Raw genomic sequence first — 15,982 nt, 5'->3', positions numbered from 1 at the left:
AGATAAAAAACTGTCCAGTTCCATATATGTGTATTAATTTCATATATAGTTTCAACTGAAAAATGTATAAATGGCATACCATGTAATGTGCAAAGGAACTTGTCCAAGCAAAGTGGGCAAAAAATATTGCACTGTACATAGCAATGAAGATCTGCAAACTTCAATAATTTATGGAAATTCCTGATGCTGTAAACTACTAAGCTTTTGGATCCATAGAAAACTGTGAAGTTAAAGTTGCAGCCTAATAAACTCATTTGTTATAATGTATTATCTTGCAAGACAACAGGATAAGATATATTAACTGATTACATTTTTTGAGCTTTAGTAAGAACTTCAGAAGAATCTTGAGAAATGTATTCTTTGAATTTATTAGTTATTGAAATGGTTCATGACATAATGCAACACTTTTTTTGCTAGAGGCAGAGAAAATACTTTTTTTGTCTCATCACAGATGTCTTAAATCTTTTTCACGTGGACTTCAGCTTGAATATAAGCAGTACAGTATGTACAGCTGGCTTAGGCAAAGCATTTATTTTTAATTTAAAAACTTTAGCTATTTTTCTTCATCATTGAGGTCTTGATCTGACCTGTGGAGACCTGGCCCAGACTCCCCAGCAGCTGTGCAGCAACAGATCACCCCTAAGGGCTTGTATTACACTTCCAGTGGACGATCAAGAAGATTCAGCACTACATGAAGCTCATTGAAATCCTGCTGAAACCTGCTAACTGCTTGTTTAAAGTGACAGCCACTACACTCACTTTAATCTGTTCAACATCTCATTTGAAACTGAGGCTTCCTTTGTAAGAGCCAAAAAGCTACTTGAAGATTTCTGAAAGCACTACAGATGCTTTGCAAAAGCTTGCTGTACACACTGCTCCCATACAACCGTATGCTCATTTGAACAAGGCTTTGGGGAGCCATAGAAGCATGTTCAGAATGCACTTACCTGTACACCACCAAATCCATTGGGAGCCAAATACCTCTCACATTCGGCAGCGATATCTACCCAGCGCCATTCAAACAAGTGGACCATAGAAGTCCTGCCAGCCATAAAATTTGTATTGTATTGGGCACAGCTAAGCCCCACAAATACAAAAAGAAGTAGGAGCTTCATCTTGGACTCTACAGTAGCTAGGCTTCTCTTTTTTTCCTATTTAAATCCTGGAGTTATCTACAAAGCCTGACGTAGAGAACACATCAATACACTCCCACATGTGGCAGGTGAATGCGTACAAAAATTTCTCACTGTTACATAAAAGTCTCTGACGTGCTGTTATCTTGAAAATGCCTGCTTATTATAAATGTTTTGTGTACCTATTAAATCATGCCCTCTACATTTTAGTACAAGGATGCATTTATATAATGGGGTGTCTGGGTTTATGCATTAGATATGTTCCTGCCATTTGATTCCCTCCCTATGTTGCACAACAGCTGTTAAGTAATACTTTATATTGTTTAATAAAATGTCATTATAATCTACTGTAGTTTACATGGATACCAGGAAGAGACATTTGGTGAGCGTTGATCAAGCTGTAAGAACACTCCCCATAAGCTTTCTCATGTTTTTATCATTGTGGGGAGTGTAGGAATAAACTCAGTTGTACATGGCAAAAATCTGAAGCACTTTACCTTACAGACATTGCCGGCAGCCTTCATATACTGTATTTTACGTACCAATGTTCTCAAAGCAGCCCAAAGTAGCTCTATTGGAGTACTATTTCAAAGCATTTTAAACTTATATGTGTATGCTAAATATTTGCAGAGTGTTAGGTGGAGGTCATGGGCAGTGCTAGCGTCAGGCGTTCTCATCTCTTGCTCGATGCCCCAAGTCTTAATGCCATGAGCGCTTTAGTTTTCGCACTGCATTGTCACTTGGATTGCAGCCACCAACTTGCTCCACCAGTCAAGACATCAGGCACCACAGCAATGCAAGAATTTGAATCCCAACCACAGCACCACCTGCACAGAGTTTGCATGTTCTCCCTGTGCATGTGTGGGTTTCCTCTCAGTACTCCGGTTTCCTTCCACACTCCAAAGACATGCTGGCAGGTTAATTGGCTCCAAAAGTTGGCCCTAGTATATGTACAGGATATGTGTGTTAGGGACCTTAGATTGTAAGCTCCTTGAGGTCAGGGACCGATGTGAATGTATAATATACAGTATATGTAAATCATTGCGTAAATTGACTATATGGTGCTATATAAGTACCTGAAATAAATAAAGCCAAGGCAAGGACTTCTCACTGTGTATTGCTACTGTATCTGAGGTCTCATGAGGATACTAGGTGTGGAATCTGAACTGAGGGAGGATATATATGTACAGGGGTGGGGTGTGAAGTTCTGTACTAGGGGGATAGATCTGTACTGGGAAGGGGGGGGGTGGGATTTGTATTGGGAGGAGGTGAAATTTTTGGTTCTACTGTGTACATTGGCCAGTGCTGAGGATTGTACGTGAAACTTTACACAGAAAATTAAGTCCTGCTAGATCACTTCGTACTGCCAACTTTTGCAGGTATAGCTATGTAAAACGTTAAAAATGAGTGCCTATACTGTTTGAAATCCAGTAATACACTGTCTCACTCTGCTCTGTAGTCACTCGGTTGCTCTCTATTTTTTGCCACTGTGCTAAAAATCTAAAGGCCAATCTGCTAAAAGCCTAAAGATTTACTGCTGCTCAGGGCTCTGGACTTCAGCAAAATGGCAGCCTCCAGCAACAAGAAACAGGAGCAATGCTTGAGACAATTGACAGCACACACTAATTTTGGTAGCATAATTATTAACGTAGAATGTACCCTGCTCAGAAAAATTAAAAAGAAATGCTTTTTAATCAGAGTATAGCATCAAGTCAATTAAACTCCTGGGATATTGATTTGGTCATTTAAGTAGCAGAGGGGATTGTTAATCAGTTTCAGCTGCTTTGGTGTTAATGAAATTAACAACAGGCGCACTAGATGGGCAACAATGAGACAACCCCCAAAACAGGAATTGTTTTACAGGTGGAGGCCACTGACATTTTTTTCCCTACTCATCTTTCCTGTTTTTCACTAGTTTTGCATTTGGCTAGGGTCAGTGTCACTACTGGTAACATGAGGCAATACCTGGACCCTACAGAGGTTGCACAGGCAGTCCAACTCTTCCAGGAAGGCACATCAATACGTGCCATTGCCAGAAGGTTTGCTGCCTCTCACAGTCTCAAGAGCATGGAGGAGATTCCAGGAGATAGGCAGTTATTCTAGGAGAGCTGGACAAGGTCATAGAATGTCCTTAACCTACCAGTAGGACTGGTATCTGCTCCTTTGAGCAAGGAAGAACAGGATGAGCACTGCCAGAGCCCTACAAAATGACCTCCAGCAGGCCACTGGTTTGAATGTCTCTGACCAATCAGAAACAGACTTCATGAGGGTGGCCTGAGGGCCAACATCCTCTAGTGGACGCTGTGCTCACCACCCAGCAACATATAGCTCAACTGGCATTTTCCATTGCACACCAGAATTGACATGTCCAACACTGGCGCCCTGTGCTTTTCACAGATGAGAGCAAGTTAACCCTGAGCACGTGACAGACGTGAAAGAAGCTGTGGAGAACGTTATGCTGCTTGTAACATTGTTCAGTATGACCGTTTTGGTGGTGGGTCAGTGATGGTCTGGGGAGGCATATCCATGGAGGGACAAACAGGCCTCTACAGGCTAGACAATGGCACCCTGCCATTAGGCATGGGGATAAAATCCTTGGACCCATTGTCAGACCCTATGTTAGTGCAATGGATCCTGGGTTCCTCCTGGTGCACGACATCGCCCAGCCTCATATGACAAGAGTATGTAGGCAGTTCCTGTAGGATGAAGGAATTGATACCACTGAATGGTCCCCACACTCGCGCGACTGGAATTCAATAGAACACCTCTGTGATATCATCATGTTTGTCCATCCAATGCCACCAGGTTGTACCTCAGACTTTCCAGGAGCTCAGTGATGCCCTGGTCCAGATCTGGGAGGAAATACCCCAGGACACCATCCGTCGTCTCATTAGAAGCATGCCCCAACATTGTCAGGCATGCAGAAAAGCATGGGGGGGGGGTACCATTTTGAGTTTCAGCAATAAAATGTCAGCAAAATGGACTAGCCTGCTGCATAATTTTTTTCACTTTGATTTTTGGGGTGTCTTTAAATTCAGTCCTTCTCTACGTTGATAATTTTAATTTCCATCAAATGATGGGGCATCATTATGTTCCTACCACATTACCCAGTCCATATCAGTCTAGATATCCAGCATGATATTTTCCCCATTGAGATCCGATGTGTTTTCAAAGTGCTCCTTTAATTTTTTTTGAGCAGTGTATGTTTCTTGCTAAAAAAAATTTTTTTTTTTTATTAAATTGTTATGGATTAAGTTCCACTTTAACCAAAGAGTGAGAAGTCACAGGTCTCTGAACCAGAACAGCCAAAGGAAAGATTGTTCCTTATTGGTATTTAAAACTGAACTATGCTCACCTCTACTCCAGTAATACAGTGTCCAGGAGCTCCTTTGCCAGCTGGTGACATCTTTGGCTGGTCTTCTCCTGGGTTCCAATCTTCAATCATTTTATTTTGATGAGCGTAAATAACATCACTCACGCATATGTGCAGGAGTTCATTCATCTCAACAGATGCCAAAATTGTACACTGCAATATACATTAAGAAAAACTGGTGGGTCAGACCAGACTGGAGGTAGGACAGAATACATCGAATGGAGTATGTTCCTTAACTTCAAAAAATTAATAATAGTGTTGCGCTCTACTAGCAAATGAATAAGTGGTTATCCAACAACAAAATTATTAACCAAAGCAAATTTTGTATCCAAGTATAATATCCCTTTTACAAAATTAATTGTCCTTATTCAATCTGTGACTTCACAATTTTTCAGGTGATGTAAACAAAATGATATGTGTTCAATCCACCAATATTGCGTTGTTATAACAACCAAAATGTGCACCTTCACCAGTTGTGCTATCACCTGGTAAATACGACCAAGCTGTTAAGTGAGGCCATATATAGCTTGTGACCCTTTAAATTGGACTTAGAACTGGATGGGAATGTCACTCTCCAAGATTTAGGATCCCCTCACTTACATAGTTACATAGTTAGTCTGGCTGATAAAAAGACAGAAGTCCATCCAGTTCAACCATAACAAAAAAAAAAAAGCTATCTTATACCCACAGTTGATCCAGATGAAGGCAAAAAAACCCAGCAAAGCATGATACAATTTGCTCCTGCAGGGAAAAAAATTCCTTCCTGATCCCTCGAAAGGCAATCGGATATTCCCTGGATCAACTTTACAAATGTTAGTATCCAGTTATATTCTGTGTATCTAGGAAAGAATCCAGGCCCTTTTTAAAGTAATCCATGGAGCTGGCAAGAACCAACTTTTGTTGAGAGAGTTTATTCCATATTTTCACAGCTCTCACCTTTCCGTGTTTGGAGATTAAATTTCTTTTCCTCCAGACGTAAAGAGTGCCCCCTTGTCCTCTGTGATGACCTCAGGGTGAATAACTGTACAACGAGTTCACTATATGAACCAATGATGTATTTATACAGTACATGTTAATCATATCCCCCTTAATCTCCTCTTCTCCAAGAGAGAATAAATTCAGTTCCTCTAATCTTTCCTCATAGCTGAGCACTTCCTTAAAACTCTTCCTCCATAGATGTATATGCCATAAAGAGTAATAAAAACATAGTACCTTAACTTCTTTTAAAACATTTATCAAACATATATTAGTGCACTCACATGTAATTGTAGTTAAAATGACTTTCAAATCAATCCACAGTATGTATTAGCAATCACTGCTGTGTACTTACTTTGTGTTGCCTGTCTCTTTAAGCGTTGTGACGTCAGAGTCCCCTACGCATTACACCACCGGGTCACATGGCTTCATCAGGGGGACCTGGTAAATGGTCGTATTTACACGGTGAGAGCACAACCAGTGAAGGTGCGCATTTTGGTTGTTATAACAACGCAATAGTGGTGGATTGAACACATATCATTTTGTGATATTATATTTGGATACATTTTCTTTGGTTAATAATTTTGTTGTTGGATAACCACTTATTCATTTGTTAGTAGAACGCGATACTATTATTATTTTTTTTATAACACATTGGTATGGGTGTGTGTGATATGTAGGCGATCTGTTATAATTTAATCATTTAATAACTCACAGCACTTTATTGGTTAGTATAAACCTTTTTAGCACCATAGTAGCTCGCAAGACCCCACATATTATAATCCTCAACTTGCACCAAGCAAAAAAGGCCTCCCAGTTGCAATGATAATTTTTTTGAAAAGCCGATGTTCTAACCTTCAAAAGTGTCCTCTGTATCCGTATTTCTGGACTGCTTCCCAATCCAACAGGCTGGCATCAGTCATGAGAACCTTGAACAACTGTTGAGAAAAGTGCTACCCTAATCCCAGCATTAGTTTAAAAATCTACCATGCTAAGGAAAGTCTGACCTGGGGATTAGACACATGGTACAGTCCTAGGGCTGAATCTGTTTGACCCATGCAACCACAATAAGTAATGAGCAGCAAGGGTCTGGAGTAAAACTGAGCAAACCATGAGACTCAAGACCATCAAGAAAGCATGAATCGAGGGCTTCCTCTGGGTCCTGGTATGAGAACAGAGGGACAGATGTTTTTCCTAACACAGAAAGGTTCTAGACAAAGACATGGACACTGTCAGACCCAGGTACTCCAATCAGTGAAATGGGTCAAACGATGACTTCTGGAGGTTTAGGATCCAGCCAAAGCTCTGTTGGATGAAGGTTGACAAGGACAAAGAGGACAGAGATTCTTTAGCAGATCATCAAGATACCCCTCAAGCTGAATCCATTGAGAAAGAAGCAGAACCAAAACAGGGACAAGCACCTTTGTGAAAACCTTGAGGGTTTAACTGTTTTTAGATTCAGAAAGGGCTGAAATTCTCCATAGTCACTCGGCCCATTTCACAAGTTACCATAATTATCACAGCAGAAAAGTAAAATTTATGCGGATCCAACAGGTAAAGAATAACTGGAGAGGGGTGACTCCATTGGACTCCAGGATAAAAAAAGAGAGTGTGGATTTTAGACTGAGTACTTCCAGCCTAAAGGGTTAAACTATATATTTTTTTTATAGTGGTATCCATTCAGAATTCAGCTCTTTCCTCCCCAGTACGTTATTTTTTTTACTATAGCTTGGTATGAATACACACTGTATGTTTTTATTATAGTGAGGAGGTTGGGGATATGGGAGGAAGGTAGTTCAATTTGTATGGATTTTACTCCCTGCTGTTAGTTCCCCTGTCTGGGCCATATCTTCCCATCAATTTTAGGCCTAAAGGGAAGGGATTAAAGATCACAATTACATTAATTCATAGATAAATGTCCTGATAGCAGATGTCACTACTTATTTATGCATGTTTTATGGTTTGTATTTATTCCGGTTTAATATTATTCCCCTTTCTTATGCAAGATATTGTTAATTTTATGATTATCAACCCTGCAGACAATGTTTAACATCTGGTTTAATCATTTAATGACCGTGAAGGGTTAATAAATACATGGATTCTGGAGTAGGATTGATTTTTAATTAGGGATTTAAAGTGTCACCAAACTGGTTTAAAAAATATATTCTATTCAAATATATGTTGTTTTTAACTCAACAAAGAACCTTCAATTGTGCTCTGTCTCCTCCAAATCTTTTTCGTTCTTGCTGCTGTAATCCAACTTACTGTTAGAGGGTGGCTACATACATGCTCCATGGTCCCACTATATGTAGCAATATAGCCACCTTCTCTTGCTTACACCTGAGATGGACTAGGGCAGGGGTGGGCAAACTTTTTGACTTGAGGGCCGCAATGGGTTCATATATTGGACCCGGGGGCCGGACCAAGAGTAGATGAATGATGTGTATGTGTCATCCATAGTAAGTATGGTAATATTCCCCCATAGTAAGCATAGTAATTAATCCCCCATATAGTAATTCATCCCCCATAGTATTTCATCCCCCATATAGTAATTCATCCCCCCTATAGTAATTCATTCCCCATATTAATTCATCCCTCATATTAATTCATCCCTCATATAGTATTTCCTCCCCCACAGTACTATTCCCCCCCAAGTAGTAAGCCAAGTCCCCCCTGTGTCAATTCACTTACCTTTGCTCCGCGCGTTCCTCTCGCCGTGTTCCCGCGCCGTTCCGGTCTTCAGGGCGGACTGTGAGAGGAGCCTAGCTTCCCTCACATTCCTCACGCTGCCCCGCCTACACACATTCTGACAGGCAATGTTTGCCACGCTCCGCGGGCCGGATTAAAAGGTCCCGCGGGCCGTAGTTTGCCCATTGCTGGACTAGGGACTATGTGATTTGAAGTGTGCATACAGCAATGCACAAGACAGCAAGCTGCATGCACTGCTCCTTGAGTGCCGGTTCACATATATACAGATTGGATGCAGTTGAACCACATTCAGTTCACATGACATGTGAAATAACATTGCTTCCTACGGTGCCTGTTCACATATTCCTGGTGCATTGGCAGTGCGGGTCATGTACGATTTCTGAGCAGTGCCATCAGGTTCAGGTGCAGATTACAGGCTATTGACTTCTATGGGAACCATTTCTGTGTGAACAGGATAAAATCCTGACCTAATCCTGTCCTGAACCTGATGTAAACCTTACGTGAACTGCTGAACTACAGCGTCAATTAGCTGTGAAACCTGAGCTTCAATCCGCACCTCACATGTGTGAATAGGCTCTGAGTGAGGGGGGAAAAGGAGAAGTTCCTCGCAGAGGATGTTACGAGGAAGCAGAAAAACACAGTAAGAAACATTACATAGTTGGTAAGGTTGAATAAAGACACTAGTCCGTCCATTTCAACCTGTGTGGGTGTGTCCATGTAAAAAAAAAAAAAATCATTTCCCATATGCCTATATACTGTGTTCGCTAAGATGCCTGTCCAAGAGTTTTTTTTAAAAAACTATCAATACTTCCCGATGACACCACCGATTGTGGAAGTGAGTTCCACATCCTTACCGCCCTGACAGTGAAAAACCTCTTACACAGTTTAAGCTTAAACTGCTTCTCCAATTTCATTGAGTGGCGTACGTATCTTCTTACTCTCCCCGAGAGTGAATAGTTTACTCCCTGTGCTAGAATCACCATTGAGATATTTGTATATCCATATTTTCCCTGGCAAAGAGAAGTTAAATGCATGTAGTCGTTCCTCATGACTGAGGTTCTCCAGTCCCCTTATTAACTTAGTTGCCCTTCACTGGACTCTCTCCAGTTTCAGCACATTCTTCCTGAGCAACAGTGAACAGATTTGGATGGAATACTCAATATGTGGCCAAACCAGAGTTTTATAAAGTGTCAGCATTATAGTTTTATCTCTTGAGTAAATTCCCTTTTTTTATGCATGCTAATATTCTGCTAGCTCTGCTTGCTGCAGCTGGGCACTGCATGCCATTGCTGAGTCTGTCATCTACTAGAACCCCCAAATCCTTTTCCATCCTGGCTTCCCCCAGAGGTTCTCCCCCTAGCAAGTAACTTTCTTTAAGGTTTTTAGCCCCTAAGTGCATTAGTTTACATTTTTCAACTTTAAACCTCATTTGCCATGTATTTGCCCACCGCTTTATCACTTTGAGGTCTTCTTGTAAGGTTTATATATTTTGGTGTGACTTTATTGCCCTACTTAACTTTGTATCCTCAGCAAACATATTTATCATTTATGAATTAAACAGAATTGATCCCAAGACTGAGCCTTGGGGTACCCCACTTACCACTTCAGACCACTCGCTGTTTATCGCCATCTGTTGGACATGCCCTTGTAACCAGTTTTCTATCCATGAACAAACCCTATGGTCCGTGCCTAGAGACCTCAGTTTGTAAATTAAGCATATATGGGGGACTGTATCGAATGCTTTTGCAAAATCCAGATACTCCACATCCACTGGCCTCCATTTATCTAAATGGCAGCTTATTTCCTCATCGAAAGTTAACAGACTAGTTTGGAAAGAACAACCTTTTCATAAATCCGTACTGATTACTACAAATTATACTGTTTTCATCAGCAGATTCTTAGATAGAGACCCTTATCATACCCTCCAATAGTTTACATACTATCAATGTTAGACTGATTGGTCTGTAGTTTCCAGGAATAATTATCTGCCCTTTTTTGAATATTGGTACTATGTTGGCCCTTTGCCAATCAGCTGGTACTATTTCTGACAGTATGTGGTCCATAAAAATTAGGAAATCGGTCTTTTCCATTTTCAGGAAAAGTTAATTACAGGGCCCTTAAAGTGGTTGTAAAATTCTAACATGAAAAACTAACAAAGCATATGCTTCTATAGTGTGTACTAGCCTCAAATCACCAGCTGTCAGTTCTCTCTAATCTCTCTTCCCAGTGCTATCTGCTTGAGTCACTGATAAGGCTCTATACCGACACAACAGCATTCTGGGTGATGCCCCTGCCTCCAGCACACAGCTTCAACTGTGTATGTTTCCCCTATTGCAGTGTGTGTGGTGGGGGTCATGCCCTCCCCTTAGGTTTTACTAAAGCTCTGGGCTCTAGCTCTGCACTGTGAGTGATGTCAGATCCCTGCCCCTTGTCTTCTACTGCTGAAAAATAGCCTTTGATCTGCATACTTTGAACTGATGTAGAGGCGAGAGGTCTACAGATAAACAGCTACAACTTATGTACAATGATCTGCTTAATCTGTGTGTTTCACCTGACTCTAATCACTTCACTGTGTATATGTAAGGGTTTAAAACCACTTTAAAGTAGTGGATTTGTATGGATTATTTTTGGAGAATAAGAATATTGTTTATTGTCACTTTACGGCCTGCATTGCTCCTTTGACCCCATTCTGTCTCACAATTAAGGTGGAGATTCTGTCAAAACATGTTATGAGAGAAGGATTTTGGATTGTGCCATAGCTGTTACCAGTGTTTACCACATCAGAATGCTGGCCTTCATCAGAATTTCTGTGGTAATTCTGGTTCTGATAACCACCTGTCATTGGGACCCTTGGTTGTAGTATCCAAGTTATTCAAGTTTTGTTTGTAATACTACTCTACAAGAAGTGTTTCCCTTTATACCATTAGATGTACAGTGAAGAAAATAAGTATTTGATCCCTTGCTGATTTTGAATGTTTGCCTACGAACAAAGAAATGATCAGTCTAAAAATTGAATGGTAGGTGTATTGTAACAAAGAGACAGAATAGCAACAAAAAATTCAAAAGAAATGCATGTCTAACAAATTATGCACTGATTTGCATGTTCATGAGGGAAATAAGTATTTGATCCCCTATCATTCAACATGATTTCTGGCTACCAGGTGTCTTTCATACAGGTAACAAGCTGAGATTAGAAGCAGTCTCTTAAAGGGAGTCCTGCTAATCTCATTTTGTTACCTGTATAAAAGACACCTGTCCACAGGAGCAATCAAACAATCAGATTCCAAACTCTACACCATGGCAAAGACCAAAGAGCTGTCCAAGGATGTCAGGGACAAGATTGTAGACCTACACAAGGCTGTGAATGTGGAACCAAATGAATAAGTGGTCTAAAGATATATATAAAGCTATATATAAATATTATAAGCAAAGCATGACACAATGAATAAATAGTCCCAGAAAACATCAAAACAGTAATTCTTCAGCACAAGCCATGAAACATCAGAGGAAGGTGAGCGTGCACACTAGCTGGAGGAGGATTGTTCGTTTGCTATGACCACAGATTTTTCATGGCTTGTGCTGGCTATATCTTTAGACCACTTATTCACTTGGCTGTTCACACTTTATTTTTGTGTATATTAACCATTTTTTGGGCCACGTTTTTACCCGTTTGTTACGCTTATCGTTGTGTTCACACCTGTTACTTCTATAAGCAATTATTATAACTGGGGTATAGTTCCACTTGACACTTCCTTTCATTTATATGTTTATTGTTTATTTATGCATTGAGTAGCACAACTCCAATTCACATTTCATTTATCTGTTTTTGCTATTTGGAATATAGTCAGGTGTTCGCAGCACTAGGTGGGGTTTTTAGCCATCTGGCAGCACAGGAGGTTTCTCCCCCCCCCCTTTTTCGCTGGTAGTTGGATGCTTCCAGGATGAGATCATGGGAAAAGGCCTCTTGTAGCAGGTCAAAAGTGGTCTGACAGGCCAGGGTCCAAGTTACCATCTGGGGCATGGCATTCCTGGTGAGGTTCGTCAGTGGCTTTGCAGTTGTGCTGAAATGGGGAACAAATTTCAACAGCAGTTCAAAGGGAGAAAATACGATAGATTCCTGGGGTACCTCCTGGTAGGCAAAGAGGAGGTGGGACAGGTATCATTCCCAGTCTGGCTCCAAGTCCATAAAGGCCCGTAGCATGGCCTTCAGTGTCCCGTTGATGTGTTCACACAGTCCATTTAGCGGGGGGTGATAGGGGGTGGTCCTTATAGCCCGCACTCCACAGGTTTGCCAGAGGAACTGAACAAGGTCCAACATGAGTCCCTTGATATGATAGGATTTCAGCAGGGAAGCTCACTCCCGTGAAAATGGTAACCATGCCTTCTGCAACTTTGGGTACTATGATGCTGGACAGGGCTACTGCTTAGGAAAAATAAGTAGCATAGTTTATGATGGTCAGGATGTACCACTTTCCATATTTGCTGGGGCGAGCTAAGGGTCCCAAAATGTCAATAGCTACTCATTAAAATAGCTCCTCATTAATAGGTAAGGGCTGAAGAGGTGCCCAAAACAAAAATAAAATGGTGTTGCGCTTATATCATTAGTACTAAGGACACAATAATTCGAAGAGTAGGGAGACCTAATGAGGTGCAATATGAAGTGTGGCAAAGACAACGTAAGTAATATCAGCAAGTGAACATAAATAATACATAAAAATGTAAAGGCCTTAACCCAGGCCAAACTAAGTGCAATATAAATTGTGATGAAACACAACATGAACAATAGTTATCAAATAAACATAAATAATGTAGTCAACATAATAGGACTAACACGTCCTAAATGAAAGTGCACAAAAACCATGCAAAGAAAAAACGGCAAAAAATATGTGCAACACTAATCATAAGCTGCATAAAAGGTATAAATGCATAAAACTATAAAACGTGTCATAAATAATACATAACAATGTAAAGGCCTGAAACCAGATCAAACTAAGTGCAATATGGATTGTGATGAAAACGTGCACAATATTCAATAAGTGAACATAAATGATGTATTCAACATAATAGGACTAACACGTCCTAAAGAAAAATGGCACAAAAAGCGCCGTGCAAAGAAACCTGTGACAATCAAATAGCAAAGAAATATATGTGCAAAACTAATCATACAAGGTGCATGAAACTAAAAATGCACCTTATAATTAGGATTGATACCAGTGAAAAACGCACAGTGAAAATAAACGTGCATCAATAAGCACAAAAAAGATCTGTTAGCGGAGCGTGGTGATGGTCGCCGCCATTTTGGTACACCCTGGGAGTCAAACCCATATCAATACGTGTTTGAGGCCTGATCTCAGCTGATGTGATATGTGTTCATTTGGCATTTCTCCATTAAAGTTTTTGCTTTAAAATTACTACACTATGGGAGTGCTCTTTCTCCTCTGGGGTGCGTCTGAACTGGCTGATGTTCCTGTGAACAGGATTACCAGTTTCAACACTACTGAAATCATTTTGGTAATACAGTGAGGAAGGACATATTGCTGTGATCGGTGCGATTCCATCATCTTGGATATCTATTAAGGGCCCTGGGAGTATGAGGCCTGAAAGCTGTATGGTCCCTTGGGGTCTTGGCGTGGAGGCATTTTAGCCGGTGCTGAGAATTTATCATTCATTTCACCCAGTTGCTTTGTTCGTTTGGAGTTGGCGGTCTATTTACATGGACTTTATGCTGATTTGATGATCACTTATATGTTTATTTTGATGGTCACTCATTATTTGTTAATTTGTCACGTTGCTTTAATTATTATTTTTTGTGCTTATTGACGCACATTTATTTCCACTGTGCGTTTTTCACTGGCATCAATCCTGATTACAAGGTGCATTTTTAGTTTCATGCACCTTGTATGATTAGTTTTGCACATATATTTATTTGCTTTTTGATTGTCACAGGTTTCTTTACATGGCGCTTTTCGTGCCATTTTTATTTAAAACGTGTTAGTTGAATACATCATTTACGTTTACTTGTTGATTATTGTGCACGTTTTCATCACAATGCATATTGCACTTAGTTTGGTCTGGGTTCAGGCCTTTACATTTTTATTATTTATGTTTACTTGCTGATATTACTCACGTTGTCTTTGCCACAGTTCATATTGCACCTAATTAGGTCTCCCCACTCTTCGAATTAGTGTGTCCTTAGTACTATTGATATTAGCACAACACCATTGTATTTTTGTTTCCTTGTGCTAGTGGTGTCTAGGTGTTTGCAGCTTTTTTCAGTAGTCCTATCTATACTTATAGCAGCGCATAAAGTTTTTTTTTTTCTATTATTTTAGTTTAGTCTCCACCTATCTTCTTTTTGCTGCAGCTATGGAGGTGCCCGAAGGCCACCAGTTCTCCCATGTTGCTGACAGGTATCACAGGTGCGACAGTAGCAAGCTACTGGATTGGGACACCCCAGTCCAGTAGAAGACCTGGGCCAACCTCTTTTCAGTCTGTCACTTTCCCTGATGCCCAGCCATTGGAATGTCGTAGGGAAGGTGCAGCATTTGGGTCCGAAATTGTTGGGGCACTATCAGCTGCTTATCAATGGTCTGGCCCACCCTCCCCAGCAACATTCTCTACAACTCGGTACAGCATCTCATTTTCTTGCACCATCCTTTTGCCGGTTCCAAGACTGGTCAGCCCTGCCCAGGCACAGAAGCTTGGTCGGTGGCTAAGTCCCCTTGAAATTTGTACTGATCCCATGTCACCCCAGTATTGCCGGCAGTTGAGGATGAGTCACTCACCATGGGTAGTGGAGTTCCATCAACAGGCTGGGGTGCGTCTTTCCACTCAGCGGCTTTCCAGTGAGCTTGACGCCGCATGACGGCTCCAACAATAAAGGTCACCCACATCATTGCCAAGAAGTACATCCGCAGGCAGTCCTCCCATTAATCCCACATTGCAGCAGTTAGGCCCCAAGCCACAGTCCAGATTGACAGTAGCAAGAGGGATGAAGTGTTTGGTGCCTCCTGCTAGTTGGATCATTATCCCAGGGCCAGACTGGAGAGCGTCAGGGGGCACCTATCGGGGTCCACAATAGTGAGGAAGGCCCTTGAATCTCAGAATCCAACCACCTTTTGTCCATCCACAGTGACCTCTTGATGGTGCTTTCCTTAGAGACTTGGGGTAGTGGCTCCCACAGGCTGTAGGCCAAAGACTCCTGGAGGGATGTCCTTGTCAGCGGGAGTGGGACTCCAGTCTGGAGGGAATGGAGGTAGGTCCTTGGGAACCTGGCACAGATCAAACTGTACTGGCTTGGGCAAGCAAGGCCTAAGAGTGTTTCTTGGTGGGGCAGCTGATCTGATAGTGACCAATCTGCCCATAGCCCAAACAATGCCCATCTAAGGCAAGTCTGGAGGCCCACTACGAAGTGGCTGGATGAGGTTGGAGCAAGGGCCATGGGGCTGGCACTGTTTGGGGGCCCATCTGGTGTTGGGGAGGCGTATAGGGCATCTTCCAATGTGGGTTAGTTAGGAGTGCTCATTGCTAAGACTGCAGCTTCTTTGAGGGTGGCAGGTTTGTGTTCACACACCTACTGTCGGAGCTTCGGGGGGCACTTGAAAAGGGAACTGCTCCTTCAGGATGGCCTGGATGATCTGAGCACAGGAAGGCTGCCTTCTCTCCTTCCAGCCACCAGCGACATGCTAAGGACAATTTGTGTGCAAACATCTTGAAGGTCTCTGGGAGGCGGGGCTAATAAGGAACTGGGCCCGATATGACTGATGATACAGCGTAAATAGTCCACTACAGC

The 15,982-nt window shown here is 41.6% G+C and overlaps 1 protein-coding gene across 1 annotated transcript in view; it reads right to left on the bottom strand.

Moving 5' to 3' along the window:
* LOC149455144 (pancreatic alpha-amylase-like) overlaps positions 1-1,138 on the bottom strand; it is a 30,725-nt gene extending 29,587 nt beyond the window's left edge. The window contains exon 1 of the mRNA XM_089686552.1: positions 948-1,138. Within this exon, the coding sequence (XP_089542678.1) occupies positions 948-1,115 (168 nt within the window). The 5' untranslated portion in view covers positions 1,116-1,138. The remainder of the gene's footprint in view (positions 1-947) is intronic.
* Positions 1,139-15,982: the final 14,844 nt, after the last annotated feature.

The sequence above is a fragment of the Staurois parvus genome, unplaced genomic scaffold (assembly GCF_062004578.1).
Source record: "Staurois parvus isolate SC_StPar_1 unplaced genomic scaffold, SC_StPar_1.0 ptg000402l, whole genome shotgun sequence".
NCBI classification, from domain to species: Eukaryota; Metazoa; Chordata; class Amphibia; order Anura; family Ranidae; genus Staurois; species Staurois parvus.
The sequence above is the reverse complement of the archived record's forward strand: the minus strand, read 5'-3'. Positions and strand labels throughout refer to the sequence as shown.